This window comes from Schistocerca piceifrons, chromosome 4, assembly GCF_021461385.2.
Source record: "Schistocerca piceifrons isolate TAMUIC-IGC-003096 chromosome 4, iqSchPice1.1, whole genome shotgun sequence".
Classification (NCBI taxonomy): domain Eukaryota; kingdom Metazoa; phylum Arthropoda; class Insecta; order Orthoptera; family Acrididae; genus Schistocerca; species Schistocerca piceifrons.
Genome location: NC_060141.1, coordinates 71,027,552 through 71,044,998, shown reverse-complemented (window position 1 = coordinate 71,044,998; position 17,447 = coordinate 71,027,552). Strand labels below are relative to the sequence as shown.

Sequence of the window (17,447 nt, the reverse complement as noted above, 5' to 3'; positions counted from 1 at the left end):
CTGGTTGCAGTAATTTCTGAAAACCTTTTCACACCACAGTCGCAGTGTTCCACATCCACAATGGATAAAAGTCTTAATAGATTGAAGTGTAATGAAGTCAATCCTGATGGTATTTAGTTGGACTATAGTCATGTGTGGAAGTAAATCGTACACGATAGGCAGTTAGAAAAAGTAGAGAATGGTAGCTTTTGAAGTGTGTTGCTACAGAATAATGCTGAAGATTAAATGGGTAGATCATGTAACTAACAAAGAGGTAACAAACAGAATTGGGGAGGGAAGAAATTTGTGACAGAACTTGAATAAAAGAAGAGATCAGTTGATAGAACACTTTATGAGACATCAGGGGTGGCCAGTATAGCAATTGATGGAAATGTGAAGGTTAAAAATTGTAGAGGGAGGCCAAGAGAAGATTACTGTCAGCAGGATCAAAAGGAAATAAATGGTTCAAATGGCTCTGAACACTATGGGACTTAACTACTATGGTCATTAGTCTCCTAGAACTTAGAACTGCTTAAACCTAACTAACCTAAGGACATCACACACATCCATGCCTGAGGCAGGATTCGAACCTGCGACCGTAGCAGTCGCGCGGTTCCGGACTGCGCGCCTAGAACCGCTAGACCACCGCGGCTGGCCAAAAGGAAATAGGTTGCAGTAGTTATTCAGAGATGAAAATGCTTGAACAGCATAGAGTAGCTTGGAGTGCTGCATGAGACCAGTCCTCTGATTGAAGACAAAAACAACAACAACAACAACAACATTGTCGAGTACTTTGATTACTGATGTTAGATTAAGGAGTGTACTTTGTCGTGCTGCACAACTTGGTACTTTCAGATTGACTTTACGGTCCTCCAAGTGTTGGCATTCGCTTCATAATTTCTTAGCGTTTCTGCGATCTCTTAGAAGGGCCTCTGCAGTGTGCTGCCGCCTAACAGGAGGTAAGAAGTACATGCCGAGTGAAGACATCTTGCAGGAGTCATGGGCTTGAGCCGCCATCTGGACATGCATCTAATGCGTTTGTCCTGGTGTGCTGGTGGTATGGAGAGTGCACTGAGCTGTGAGCCCTTAGTCCGTCACAGTGGCTTGCACATCATACTTAAGCAGCATAGGGATCTCTCTTGGCACATAGTGTGGCAGGGGCAGATGCGGTGGTGGGTAGTGGTCTCTGGATGCTGTGAATGCTTATAATAAGATCGTAACTGCTCCAAACCTTCCTGTCACAGTGGGTGGTACAGAGTGACCACATAAGTAACTGCCTGTAGTAATGGTTAAACATGGAGTCATGGGAAAACAGCTTATTTTGTTTAAAAAATGTAGCCTGAGCCTTCCATAATGTATTTGTTTCGTAGAAAGGGTGCACTTTTTACAAAGAATCAATCCCAGCACCTGTACAGTGTAACTGCTATGTGGCAAGGGTGTACTAGAAGCATGCCAATACTTCCACAGTGTAATTACTAAATAGCAAGTATGTATTTTCTTTATAGAATGCATTAAAGCGTATCAGTAATTGTCTTGAGTAAGCAAAATATCTTTCACTTCTGTGAAATGTATGTCAATTTTTAGTTAGAACAGCACTGTAGAAATTAGAATTACTTTTTAGCGTTACTAACGTCACAGGCTATACCATGTTTGATTATGCTATCGCAGTAACAAACATCTTGAGTTGCTGGACTTAGCAGTTCACATACATTGGGCAGCCAAGTTTTGATTGTGGAAACCATTGTAGACCATGAGTCATAGTAATTAGGAAAAGGCTATATCGGAAAAATATCTAGCAGCCATATTGGATCAGGAACTATAGCAATAAAGATAAGGATTGCATAAAGGTGGAGACAGCCATCTTGAGTAATGAATTAAAGTAATAAGGATAATGAATTGGGTAAATGAATTGGAAAGTAAATAAACACCAGCATCTACTCTCTAATTAATATGATAACACACAGGTGTTATAAATTAGGTCCTCAGTGAGCAACATGTAACAGCATAGGTAGCCTGCTGGGAGGGGGTGAAGAAAGGTGAGTGGGAGGGAAGCGGCTTGCCTTGAAAGTGACTGGTGTGGGTGGGTGTCATAAATCATTGTACAAGGAACCACGCAGCTCCCTTATTACACTGACCAAGGCAAGTCGGCCATCATTTATAGGACATCATTTGAAAGATAGCGTCTAGTAGAACTCTAAGGTAGTGCACAGCTACCAGCCTTGACATAGTCACCATGCTGACAGTCTGCGGTGCTACAGACATTGTTACATTGGAGAGAAGACGATTTCCTGACCCAACAGTCCTGTACCGTCCTCCGTTACCAAGCTAACAACACATCTTTAATCTTTAGTGGTAGTCGTGTGATGACTGGGATCCAGAGTGGGATTCGCTATGCCATTCCTGATTGCATCGATCTATACTCGCATATCGCTTATGGAATATGAGCATCGATATCATGGAATGATAAGCTGTAGTCAAAATAAGCTACTATTCATTCTGCATATAAGCACAGTTTTCTAATTCTTACACAAGGCATGACAGCCGGCCGGAGTAGCCTAGCGGTTCTAGGCGCAACAGTCTGGAGCCGCGCGACCGCTATGGTCGCAGGTTCGAATCCTGCCTCGGGCATGGATGTGTGTGACGTCCTTAAGTTAGTTAGGTTTAAGTAGTTCTAAGTTCTAGGGGACTGATGACCTCAGCAGTTAAGTCCCATAGTGCTCAGAGGCATTTGAAACATTTTGAACCAGCCATCACAGAATATTCTGAGAAACAAAGTACATTCAAATGCGTTTCTGAATGGAAATCTGGATCATAATCTTATGGTATTTAGAGAATTTGGGGCACACCACTCCAATACTGTATGTGGCTCAACTGAAATGATTAAAATTTTCGTATCGATTCTTGTAGCACACATCAAATTAATCTAAGATTCGTTGCATGCCATCTTTAGGATGTTGCAGATTTAATGGGAAGCATTAGAAGGTTCACATTGTTTTGTAGCTAGTCAGTAGCTTGTTTTCAAATACTAGGTAGGCTGTAGATGTATAGCATTGCTGCTAAATGTCTTATAGGCAACTCAGTAATATTGAATTGCTTGTCACCAATTTGTAGCCGGCCGGAGTGGCCGTGCGGTTATAGGCGCTACAGTCTGCAGCCGCGTGACCGCTACGGTCGCAGGTTCGAATCCTGCTTCGGGCATGGATGTGTGTGATGTCCTTAGGTTAGTTAGGTTTAATTAGTTCTAAGTTCTAGGCGACTGATGGCCTCAGAATTTAAGTCGCATAGTGCTCAGAGCCATTCGAACCAACCAATTTGTACTTAGAGTAACCAAATACGAATGGAGATCAGACCTCAGTTGGTCTACTCTGTGATCAGTTTGTAATACTGGAAATCTCAAAACTTGCTTACAGTCCTTTTGTCAGGTTCGCTGTGTTCGCTGTGATATGGGGCATGGGACTGATGGCTGGTGGGTCAAGAAGGTCCAACTAGTCCTTGGCTACGAAGTAGATAGACAAAGTGAACAGTACATGAGGAAAGTGCGTCTATAAATACGTCACTTCATGGAATCGACTCGCAGTCAGATAAACAAAATATCGGTTGTAAATCCGACTCGTTATTTTATTGTTGCCAATTGTGCGAAAGACGGAGAGTCGGTGAGCAAGTGTAACGTGGCGTGACGGCAGGTGGAACATGTCGGTGGTGGGGCCGGTGCCTAGCGGGCTGCCTAAGCTGCGCGACCCCGTGAGCGACTGGAAGCTGATGGGGGCGGTGGCCGTGGGCTCGCTGGGCGTGGCGGCCGTCAGTTTCGCGGTGAGCACGTCGATGGCGCTGCTGCTGGCGCGTGGCCGCTACCGCGTGCGCCTCAACCAGGAGCTGCTGGCGCAGGGGCTCACCGCGGTCGCCTCCGCCGTCAGCGGGGGCGTGCCGCCCTCCGCCTCGCTGTCGCGCTCCCTGCTGCAGAGGGACGCGGGCGGCTCCACGCAGGTACCGCACGCCCACATACACTACTGGCCATTAAAATTGCTACACCACGAAGATGACGTGCTACAGACGCGAAATTTAACGGACAGAAGGAAGATGCTGTGATACGCAAATGATTAGCTTTTCAGAGCACTCACACAAGGTTGGCGCCAGTAATGACAGCTACAACGTGCTGACATGAGGAAAGTTTCCAACTGATTACTCATATACAAACAGCAGTTGACCGGCGTTTCCTGGTGACACGTTTTTGTGTACGGAGGAGAAATGCGTACCACCGCGTTTCCCACTTTGATAAAGGTCGGAATGTAGCCTATCGCGATTGCGGTTTATCGTATCGCGACATTGTTGCTCGCGTTGGTCGAGATCCAATGACTGTTAGCAGAATATGGAATCGGTGGGTTCAGGAGGGTAATACGGAACGCCGTGCTGGATCCCAACGGCCTCGTATCACTAGCAGTCGAGATGACAGGCATCTTATCCGCATGGCTGTAACGGATCGTGCAGCCACGTCTCGATCCATGAGTCAACAGATGGGGACGTTTGAAAGACAACAACCATCTGCACGAACAGTTCGACGACGTCTGCAGCAGCATGGACTATCAGCTCGGAGACCATGGCTGCGGTTACACTTGACGCTGCATCACAGACGGGAGCGCCTGCGATCGTGTACTCAACGACGAACCTGGGTGCACGAATGGCAAAACATCATTTTTTCGGATGAATCCAGGTTCTGTTTACAGCGTCATGATGGTCGTATCCGTGTTTGGTGACATCGTGGTTAACGCACATTGGATGCGCGTATTCGTCATCGCCATACTGGCGTATCACCCGGCGTGATAGTATGGGGTGCCATTGGTTACACGTATCGGTCACCTGTTGTACGCATTGACGGCACTTTCAACAGTGGGCGCTACATTTCAGATGTGTTACGACCCGTGGCTCTACCCTCCATTCCATCCCTGCGAAACCCTACATTTCAGCAGGATAATGCACGACCGCAAGTTGCAGGTCCTGTACGGGCCTTTCTGGAAACAGAAAATGTTCTACTGCTGCCCTGGCCAGCACATTCTCCAGATCTCTCACCAATTGAAAACGTCTGGTCAATAGTGGCCGAGCAACTGGGTCGTCACAATACGGCAGTCACTACTCTTGATGGACTGTGGTATCGTGTTGAACTTCCCATTCCATTACACCGTCACTGGCCGCCCCGATAGCTGAGTGGTCATCGTGACGGATTTCCGTCCTAAGGGGCCGGGTTCGATTCCCGGTTGGGTCGGAGATTTTCTCCGCTCTGGGCTGGGTGTTGCGTTGTCATCATCATTTCATACTTATGCGGTGCGCAGGTCGCCGGCCAATGTGGCGTTGTATGTAATAAGACCTGCACCAAGGCGGCTGGACCTGCCCCGCAAGGGGCCTCCCGACCAATGACGACAAACGCTCATTTCATTACACCATCAATGCCATACTTCAGTGTTGACGCTACAAATGATGCAGATAATGTTCTCCAGGCAACCCCAAACATAAGCAATTCCATAGGATTGCCCAAGAGTCCAGTGTGATTGATGACTCCAGTTCACTCATTACTAGTCATTCACTGTCTAGGGGCGTTAGTTTTTACACCAGCTCAAGCGCCGCTTACGAATGACTACAGAAAACAGTATGGCTCACGAGCAGCTGCCCGACCATTGTACCCATTTCTTTTCATCTCTCTACTCACAGTCATTGTACTATCTGAACCACTGGTAGCACTTTGGAACTCTCGAGTGATTCGTTCAGTAGATTTCATGCGGCTTTTTTAACACCCTCCCAATATTGGACGGTCCCTGCCCGTCTGTCATTATGCCTGGCTGGTCTTGGTTTTTGTGTGTGGTCGTTCCTTCACCTAGTCACTTCACAATCACATCACCAACGGTCGACGTGGCCAGCTTTAGAAGGGTTGAAATGTCAATGATGGATTTGTTAGTAAGGTGAGATGCAACGACTAGTCTACGTTCCAAGTCACTCTGCTATCATTATCGAATTATTGTGCTGTTACTGCTTCTCTACTGAGAACACAATACCCTCTTTTGGACCGGCGTGTGACATATGATGCTCAGTCCCACATTACATTGTGGTGTCCGAGTACTTTTGATCAGCCATTGTACGAGTACGGAACAGTCCCCCCACCCCCTCCCCTGAACCGGTACGCCTCGTTGTACTCACCGGTAAAAGTGACAGTATATAAAATGACTTTTATCTTAATAATATGAATGTTTATATGTGTGTTTGGAGAGAGAGATTGATTTTTGATTGAGAAATTTTCTTTAAGTCGTAGCTGGTACCAGAATTTTGGTTGCTGCCTCCTTGAGTGATCAGCTTCTGCACCAGTTGGTGACGTATTATAATTTCTAGGAAGTTATTGTTCTTTAAGGTTTAAAATACGACTCTGTTAGTTACTTGGCCGTATTGCGGATAGCTTTGAGCCCAAGTTTTCGTAGCTTTTCATACCTAAGGGTAAGATCAAACAGCAATTTGTTTTTCGTGAGAAAAGGAGATTGCCTATCACACAAATTTCCTTCAAACTACATGTCCTGCTGCCTCAAAATTGGTCAGTGGAGTCCAGCACCATACTATTATACAAGAACATAATCCAATTACTGCAACTAAGAAATTATGAGACGTTGTTACGTATTGAATGAAAACTATAGAGAATGCACTTCCGTTCCTGTATTTTAGTGAGCTTTTTAAACTTACGTCGATTGATAGCCAGAGACGACAATGAAGTTCATCTCCTTTTCCCAAAAAAACAACATATTTCTGTTCTTCACTTCCAGAAAATTTGTATACGTAAATTTGGGCAGCTATTACACATACTTTACTCGGTTTTATCAGTGAAATAGGAGTTTTCATTAAATGTAACAAAACGTTCTTAGCGATGGCCTAGCAACACGTTCTCTTTCCACAAGATACACATCAACAGTCCTCTTTTTTTAATAAATCAATTGTCTTTTTTAGAGTCCACATTCAAAGATGCACAACTACTATCGTTGCGAGGATTGCGCGCTGAAAAGTTTCTTGCTGTCCAGTTGCGCTTCACTTCGCTTCAAATACTTTTTGAATTAAAATTTACATTTACGGCATTTACATACATTACTGAGTTTCTCAGAATAAAACCTTTCTAACACCTAGAATACTTCGTCTGTCGTACATCACCCGTAAACGTAAATCTCCCACAAATAGTAACCCACATGCTTAAAGAAAAAAAAAAAAGATCAGATTTTAATATTCCGTCTACGGCAAAATTATCAACGAGAATGCCCCAGCGCTGCTAGCACTAGAACAGGGAAATAAATCAGCTATGACTCTTCAGTGAAACGATTTCCTCCAGTTACCTTAAACGAATTAGTAAAACCACAGACAGTTCAAATATCACTTACCAGATGGTGATTTGGAAAGCTCATCCCCCGAATGCGAGTCCACTTTCTTAAGCAATGCGCATATCTTTCGGTCTCCCGTTCCGCCTTCTACGGCGCTTTTAAAGCAATTCTCCGTCCGTTCTACTTCCAAGCCCTTCTAACGCGTGCCCACCGTAACTACAATCGCCTCAACGTGAAATCATCACATACTCTCTTATCGACTGTTATCTACCTTACCGTATCCACACAAAATAGGTTCGCACACACCCTATTCTTGCTTATCTGTAGTCCTACCACCCTCATAATATATACATCCTATTCGTCCCGAGATTTATATTCCACAGCATATTTCTATCAATACGTTCTCCAGTCCGATGACAACCCAATCCCTTTCCTACAGCTATCAGGGTCCCTCACCATCGTCATTTCAATAGACACAACGGGGTTGCATTATCGTAATTGTTATTACTATTATCGTAATGGTGTACATTCAATTTTTATTTCATCTCCTTAATTTTTTGCCTGCCGCTGTGGACGAGCGGTTCTGGGCGCTACAGTCTGGAACCGCACGACCGCTACGGTCGCAGGTTCGAATCCTGCCTGGGGCATGGATGTGTGTGATGTCCATAGGTTAGTTAGATTTAAGTAGTTCTAAGTCTAGGAGACTGATGACCTCAGTCGTTAAGTCCCATAGTGCTCAGAGCCCTTTGAACCATTTGAACCTTAATTTTTTATTTATATGTCTTTCTACCAGTTTTAATTATCAACCAGGCACTGATCCTGGTGCCATCCGAACTACACATGTACTCCTTGAGCTGTGTGACAAGTTGTATTGACCTGCTGGTAGATGCCATCGTGCCGAATAATATGAAATTGCATTTAGTGGTGGACATGGTCCACAAGCATAGATGCATACTTTCGTTGATCCAATGAGCGACCGAGCGAGGTGGCGCAGTGGTTAGCACACTGGACTCGCATTCGGGAGGACGACGGTTAAATCCCGCATCCAGCCATCCTGATTTAGGTTTCCCGTGATTTCCCTAAATCGCTCCAGGCAAATGCCGGGATGGTTCCTTTGAAAGGGCACGGCCGTCTTCCTTCCCCGTCCTTCCCTAATCCGATGAGACCGATGACCTCGATGTCTGGTCTGCCTCCCCAAACAACCCAAACCCCAATGAGCCTTCCAGAACGGCGAGATCACCCAGGAAATACGACTAAAACATTCACCTGACCATAACAGTCTCTCCGCTGTGCTAGAACCTTCCAGTGACTGTTGCAGGCTGTTTGCTTTCTCTTGTTTCACGCCAATGGAGCATAAAACGTGATTTCTCTGAGAAGCCTATCTGTTTCCATTCGGTGGACTTCCAGTTGCGGTAGTGTTATGTAAATTCCAGCCTTCGCAGCCGATGAACGGCAGTCAGCGCGGGTGCATGAAAGACGCGCTTGCTTTGGGGAGCCCATAAGCAGCAACGTTCCGTGAACAGTCGTTCAGGAGACACTGTAGGTAGTCCATTGGTTCATCTGGGCGGTCAGATGCTCAACAGGTGAACGTCTATTCATTCGAAGACATCTCTGCAGCCGTCATCTATGGCCCATGGTGCGATGTCTATATGCCGGTTTTGGATAGCGCAGTTTCGACATGAACGGTATACTGTGACCATGACGCATCGCGAGCAGTTTATAAACTTAGCCGTTTCGGAATTGTTTTCACCTTTGGCCCGAAAGCCAATGTTCGTGCCCATTTGGTCGTCAGATATCACGCTTCGGTTTTGCGTTACGACAACTATTGCAATGTTCTCCGCGTCCTACTGCCATGCATTATATACCCTCCACATCTAGTAGTGCCACCTGACGTGTCGTTATTTGCGTGATGACGTTGAACACACGCGCTAGTCGCATTAATGTGGATGAACAGTCTAATAAACATGGCTGCAAATGTGCTAAATTAAGGGGCTCCGGAACGCCCTATACTTGCAATGTTAAAATAACGCTTATAAATTACATCTTTCCTCACAAAGTATTTGAGGTAGGAAGTTGAACTTTTACAGATTATTTATTGGAATATGGGCTACAACTTAACACAGGGATTTTACAAAATTTTAGTTCAGTTATTAAAGATGATTTTTTTTCAATTGTAATGAAAATTCACAACATTTTTTTGCAATTTTTTATTTATATATTCAAAAATATACAGTTTTTTGGAAAAAGGCTGTGTTAAATTATGCAGAAGGGACTGTGTAACATTTACTGAAAGTTTGAAACAAATATGTTTGGAAGATCCTTAGAAAACATGTAATTAGTATGAGAAAATAAAAGTTTTGGGAATCGAGCGACAAAGATTGGATTAACTTTTTAGTGCATTCCAGGTCCATAGGATGGATTATCTTCATCCTCTGCAAACTCCTCCTCCAGCTTCCTCTTGTTCCTCCTCCTGTTTACTCTTGCTTGTATTTCTAGACTCTTTACAGCCCTGTCTGAAGCCAGAAGGCGTTCCTTGTCTAAAGCAAGCATCGCTCGTTGTTGTGTTCGTAGATTTTGCTACCATTTTCTTCAGTTGCAGTTACTGCAACACTGTTCCAAAAGGTGGTCATGTATGAACACTTATCACATTTCAGTTGTATTTCACTAGCAAGTCCTACGTGCTTTATTATGGAGAGTTCCAGACCAACTTCACTACAATGAATACATCTTACACAGTTTGAAAAAATTCCTTTGAGAACCGACATATCCGAATCGCCCATAAAACATTCATAGTTTTCACTCATTGAACCAAGCTTCTTCTGTGAAGTATTTTCTTTCCCACTTTGACTGCTATGGGCATGTGTACTTGAGAGGTTAGGTTCACTCACTTGGTTATCGTCTTTATTGTTTACAGTAATAACACATACCTTTGGCTTTCCAACATTTCTCCTTTTCTTAAAAGCCTTCAGAGGATTTCTAATAACTTTACTTTTACTCATTATTATACTTCAACAAAACAGAGACTCAAGAAACAGAATTAATTACGAATATTTTCGAGATAACGACAGAGTAAATAAACATGAAACAATCGACAATCACACCAGCGATATATATTGAACCATCACAGGTTAGTCACAACACATACTTTATCTCACATCACTAAAATGTACCTGATGAACATGGACGTTAATAATAACACCATTTGACAGCAGTTTAACAGCGCCACAGTGAGTCACGCCCATGTAGAACACATTTCAAAAAAAATTTAAAAATAATTGTTGTCTTCGGAATGGAATAAATTATATGTCTATTAAAAGGTAATAGTCTGCAGATGCAGAAAACGCAAAAAAGTAAAAATTGAACTTTTTTATGATTTTGAGCCTTTCCGGAGCCCCTTAACCAATATCATTTTAATGCGCTTCATTAGTATTTTTATTGCTAATTATTATTATTATTGCTGCATTTTCATATTGCTTTGAATATTTTGAAGTATTTTCTCGTATTTGTCGTACTGATCAGATGTAAGAAAGGGCTTTAAAACTAAATAATAAATAAATAATAACGTATCGTCCACGACCGTTGAAAGGTTACTTCTGTTTAGTCATGCATCGTTACCTTTCTGTATCTCTCTTCCTCTGTTTCCTTCTATCTATGCTAGAGCGTGCCGGACGTGTGTGTGGCCAAGTCGCCTCATTGACGCGTGCTTGCCCTCTTGATACATTACTCGGAAGGATTGAATTTAAGGGGCCGGCCTGACGTTTGGTTAAATGATCTAATGATCATTATGTTAATATTTCGCAACGGATAACGCGGAGGAGGGCTCAAACAACCAAGTGGGCAAGTAAGTAAATGCCACGCTCTGTAATGATCTATAAGGACGGCACTTTGTTGGTAACATTGCTCTCTACACAGGACTGGGGTTTGTAATGATCATTAAATTCACGACATTGCTCTCGACACAGGACTGGGGTTTATAATGACCACTAAATCCATGACATCAAGTTTATAGGAAATTTATTGTCTAGATTCCCAGAAACTTTACCAACTTAATATCACATTTATTATCTATATTCCCCAAAACTTTACAAATTTAATAGTTGCAGCAAACGAAGTCAAGACAAATACCTTCTAGTTTTGTCTCGCACTGAAGGTGCTTAAAGTAACAGGCATCTCGTTTATACTTAAGCACTGGGAAAGAGGATGGGACTACGTTGCTGCCCTTGTGGTCCGTCTGCTGGGACAGTGATCGAAATTCGCATTACTACTAGGGCCGAATAACAAAAATTCTCTTTGGCGGAAAAACGGGGGAACAAAGCAGACACAAACATCTCCCATATTCACAAAAGAAAGCAAATTCTTAAAAAAATAAAACATCCTGTGAAATACCGCACACGCAAATAATCAATTAACAGCTCACATAAGCGTCCTCACCTTAACTAATTTCCAAGAACGTACTGGTAGCTCGATGGTAGTGCAATTCGGCATCACATGGGTGACCGATACCAACAGCTAATTTCTTTGTACTCAGCCCTCTGTTCGCTCTTGCTTTCCATACTATACAATCATCCACACGTTCAACTTCTTCTTTATCAAAGTAGTTAGGAGGTGCTGCTTGCAAAAGGGGGTTAAAAAAGGAACCGTGAACAAAATTTATGAGATAACCTAGAAACATTTTGCATCACACGCTTAGAACATTAAGTATGTCACACACGGATCTCCTACCAGGTTTCACATGGAAGCGTCATCCAAATTACTCATCAGCCGTTACGATCATGTGTTAACTAGGCGGGCTGAGGCCCCAGGTTACTTAAACATTGCAAAAAACGCTGCTTCTAAAAGTGAAACTATACGATTCTTTTTAGAGCTATTGCTGCTCTCGTGTGCTGAAGGCACCAAGTGATTGCAGCACTATAAATGGATAACGCGAGCCCCCAAGCTCGTCTCTGAAAAAGAAACCCTAGCTGAAAGCTTTAATTGTAAAGACAAAAGTTTTTAAAAAATTAATCATTGGCCATAACGGCACGATACCTATTTCAATCCTAAAAAAGAGCGGATTAGTAACAGTGTAATAAATAATACCTCACCCCCTGGTGAAATTGGCGGCAAAGTCGGAGATCGTCCTCGATTCCGTCCGCTCAGTTCAGGAGCTACCCCAAGAGTGACTATCATGGCGGCTCTCAACGGCCGTTCCCTTACATGGAGGGGAGGGGGACCTGTCACCAGCCCCGGACTACCCCTTGGCAAACAAGAGCATCATCTCTGTCTTTACTCCAGGCTTAGGTTGGCACTAACCGACCTAAAGGGTGACCACATCTCTGCCTTGGCGCTACCAGCAGACGTAGTCTTAATACAAACCCCGCCGGTCGCGATGGTCTAGCGGTTCTAAGCGCTCAGTCCGGAACTGCGCGACTGCTACGGTCGCAGGTTCGAATCCTGCCTCGGGCATGGATGTTTGTGATGTCCTTAGGTTAGTTAGGTTTAAGTAGTTCTAAGTTCTAGGGGACTGATGACCACAGATGTTAAGTCCCATAGTGCTCAGAGCCATTTGAACCATTTTGAACCAATACAAACCCCAAACATAATCAACTCAAGAAAACGTAATGGGAATAGGGAAAGGAAGTGCTTTCATGTAATTATGAATTGAATTAAATAAATAGGTAGTCCACTTCTTCACTCGAGATACCACACTATTTAAACTAAAAAAAAAACTGTTCCCTCTCACCGTATTATAGACATTTTCGATGTTTTGTTTCTCTTCCTGCGTTTTGGAGACATTCTGCCTGTGAACTACCGTCAAAAGAGGTATGGACAGTTTTGAATTCAGTCAGCCATTTCGTACGTACTCTATTGGCCATTAAAAGTGCTACACCACGAAGACAACGTGCTACAGACGAGAAATTTAACCGACAGGAAGAAGATGCTGTGATATGCAAATGACTATCTTTTCAGAGCATTCGCACAAGGTTGGCGCCGGTGGCGACACCTACAACGTGCTGACATGAGGAAAGTTTTTAACCAACTTCTCATACACAAACAGCAGTTGACCGGTGTTTGCTGGTGATACGTTGTTGTGAGGCCTCGTGTAAGGAGGAGAAATGCGTACCATCACGTTTCCGACTTTGATAAAGGTCGGATTGTAACTTGTCGCGATTGCGTCTTATCGTATCGCGACATTGTTGCTGGCGTTGGTCGAGATCCAATGACTGTTAGCAGAATATGGAATCGGTGGGTTCAGGACGGTAATACGAAACGACGTGCTGGATCCCAACGGCCTCGTATCACTAGCAGTCGAGATGACAGGCATCTTATCCGCATGGCTGTAACGGATCGTGCAGCCACGTCTCGATCCCCGAGCCAAGAGATTGGGACGTTTGCAAGACAACAACCGTTTGCACGAACAGTTCGACGACGTTTGCAGCAGCAAACCGCTCGGAGGTCATGGCTGCGGTTACCCTTGACGCTGCATCAGAGACAGGAGCGCCTGCGATGGTGTACTCAGCGACGAACCTGGGTGCACGAAAGGCAAAACGTCATTTTTTCGGATGAATCCAGGTTCTGTTTACAGCATCATGATGGTCGCATCCGTGTTTGGCGACATCGCGGTGAACGCACATTGGAAGCGTGTTTTCGTCATCGCCATACTGGCGTATCACCCGGCATGATGGTATGGGGTGTCATTGGTTACACTTCTCGGTCACCTCTCGTTCGCATTGACGGCACTTTGAACAGTGGACGTTACATTTGAGATGTGTTACGACCCGTGGCTCTACCCTTCATTCGATCCCTGTGAAACCCGACGTTTCAGCAGGATGATGCATGACCGCATGTTGCAGATTCTGTACGGGCCTTTCTGGATACAGCACGTTCTCTGGCCAGCACATTCTCCAGATCTCTCACCAACTGAATACGTCTGCTCAATGATAGCCGGCAACTGGCTCGTCACAATACGCCAGTCACTACTCCTGATGAACTGTGGTATCGTGTTGAATCTGCATGGGCAGCTGTACCTGTATACGCCATCCAAGCTCTGTTCGACTCAATGCCCAGGCGTATCAAAGCCGTTATTACTGCCAGAGGCGGTTGTTCTGGGTACTGATTTCTCAGGATCTATGCACTCAAATTGCGTGGAAATGTAATCACATGCCGGCGGGAGTGGCCGTGCGGTTCTAGGCGCTACAGTCTGGATCCGCGAGACCGCTACGGTCGCAGTATCGAATCCTGCCTCGGGCAGGGATATGTGTGATGTCCTTAGGTTAGTTAGGTTTAAGTAGTGCTAAGTTCTAGGGGACTGATGACCTCAGAAGTCCCATAGTGCTCAGAGCCATTTTTTGTAGTCACATGTCAGTTCAAGTATAATATATTTGTCCAATGAATACCCGTTTATCATCTGCATTTCTTCTTGGTGTAGCAATTTTAATGGCCAGTAGTGTATTTAAAATTGAAGATGAGACCTTCATTAAGCCTGGATAAAACATTTGTTGGGAATAAATCGTCCAACCAAGGAATATTGTGAGTGCACGATATTCCACTCTATCCATTAACTAAATTTGGACAAACGGCGCTTGATGTACAGGTGTGCTCTGGAATTCCTGCTCTCAAGTGTTCCGAGAGCCAGGCGCAGGAATTGGATGGTTGAGGAGGGAAAGAAAAGTATTAAAATCTCTTTGTCAGTTTCATAAATACTCTTCGCTGCCTTCAGAGTCTACTTGCAATATTAACCGTGCCTCGTAAAATTCTGCATTAAGCAGACGAGTAAGCTGCTACTATTAAGAGTGCAGGACGTTGAAGACGGCATGCATCAAAAGTCAAATTGGAATGAAATGATCAGGGTTTCAGCGAAGCTGCAGATACAAGTTGGGAGTAACGTCATCTACATACTGTACACAAGGAAAGATTACACACAGTGTTAGTCACTCGGAAATCGCATTTTAACGTTAGTAGTTTGTGCTTATATCGTGTTATACTTTGTGTGCGAAGGGAAAATTCGACACCAGCGGGGTCGTTGACGATCGAGACTGCAGTTTACCGGTGCCTTAGATGACAGACAGACCGTGAAGTGGGGTGAAGTTGACAGCTGATATGAAGTTGACCGAAAAGTTCAAATAAAATTTATTGTTGAATAATTACACATTGTTGGTGAAACTTTTTTTACATTATTTATAATTTCTACTGTTGAAGAGTCTTTAATTCGTAGCACGGACTAAATGCAGACTATTCCGGATTACCACTTAAACCTTGTGGGCTAATAGCCCGTAGTTGATGCACAAAAACTTCTCGTTTCCTCTGCGACTGCGGCGGACACCTTCAGAGGTAAAGAGGGGAAATGCAACCAGAACTCGAAGGGTTGCAGAATATATGGGCAGTGTAGAGGGCACCACAAACCGTCACGTGACGTCGGCTACGAGATTATATCTGCTAATGTCAACATTATCGATTGAAAGTAATAGATCGTCATTATTACGTTGCAACGTTGACATCCAAATTCTGTCTAATTTGACGCCTTCCTCTTTTCTCTTAAAATTATTAAGTTGTTTATAAATCTCAATAGTGTCTGTATGCGTGCGCGCATGATAATGCGATGTTTTCGATATGGCGCTCGCTCACTATGTTTTATTTCGTGATTATTCTCTTGGAAAACATGTTCCGCTACGGTAGAGTTATACGTATGTTGCAGGCGACAATAGTTCTTGTGTTTAACCAGACTGGTGTTCGCACTTCTTTTCATGGTACCAAAATAACCAAGCCCACAGTTAAAAGGAATTCTACATACATCAGATGTACCGTAGCCAAATAATCGTCCTGGTGTGTCTGAAGGTAGTTTCCACAACGTGCTTGCTCAACACTTTTCCAGTGCGATCTGTAATCGTACCTGATGAGCGTAAGGAAACGTTTGCCTCAGAGTAGCCGTCGTTCCTCATCGATTCTGATTCTCTCCCTAGGGCGAAGTGCTCGGTGTATCTCCATGTTAGAATAACCAATTTTTCTTGGACGTCGAACGTAGACGTTTAATCTCATCTTATAAATTCCGTGTAGTTGTGGACTGGTTGGTATTGATACCACGAAAAGAAGTGCTAACACCCGTCTTGTTGACACACTGCCCCCGGAACACACTGAAAATCGACCTTAGCGGAACATGTTCAGCGAGAGAGTGATCATGAAATAAAATTCCGTGAGGTGAGCGTCATATCGAAAACATTACATTGTCAAACGCACATTTATTAAGAGGATATTGAGAGTCATAAACACCATCATAATTTTAACAGAAAAAAGGAAGGCGTTAAATTAGATATAATTGGATGTCAACGTTGCAGCGTAACAATGACGATCGATTACATTCAGTCGATAATGTTCCCATTAGCATATATAATCTACGAGCTGACGTCACGTGATGGTTCTGGTGCCCTCTCCACTCCCCCATATATTCTGCAATCCCTCTACTTCTGTGCTCCTGGTTCCAGCTTGTCTCTTTCCCTCTGAAGATGTGTCCTGCAGTCGGAGAGGACACGAGAAAGTTGTATACATCGACCTCGGTTTATTAGCCCGGCTATTTTAAGTGATCTAATACCAGCTGTGAAAAGCTTACATTGTATGATTATTCTGGACATCTCATATGAATACTACTTTCTTTTACTGCGGGGCTGATATTTTTAACTTTTCAATGAGCTGTAACTCTTATTCTTGTGACTGGGGTAAAATAGCTCATGCGTACGTCATTAAATTTTATTTCAACGTTATTCTGCAATTAGTACTGAAATTTAATTATTGTGACAGATTTGTTTTCCAATTATTCATAGAGTTTTAGCAATAAAAGTCACATAACAGATAATCGGCCAGCTTCAACCCCAGCTAGAGTGAATTTCATTGGTGTAGTTTTTTTGTAAGAAATGTCACGGTCTCTTAGAGCAAAAGCTAGTAAAGACCATAAATTTTATTATTACAGCCCAATATCGAAACTCTGAAAGAAAAAAAAACAATACGTTAATTTTCTTGGTTTCAGAAATATTTAAGTTTAAATTTCATAATCGGTCAGCTTCACTCTATTTCACGGTATGTTTCGCCCGGCAGTGCAGGATCGCGGCATGACAAGTATCCATACGGTAGTGCGATGACGCCTGGAGAACTAAGAATCGC

General features: G+C 43.7%; 1 protein-coding gene across 1 annotated transcript in view; it reads left to right on the top strand.

The window, feature by feature from the left end:
* LOC124795604 (sulfate anion transporter 1-like) overlaps positions 1-17,447 on the top strand; it is a 164,924-nt gene that overhangs the window by 82,853 nt on the left and 64,624 nt on the right. The window contains exon 4 of the mRNA XM_047259674.1: positions 3,663-3,963. Within this exon, the coding sequence (XP_047115630.1) occupies positions 3,663-3,963 (301 nt within the window). The remainder of the gene's footprint in view (positions 1-3,662; positions 3,964-17,447) is intronic.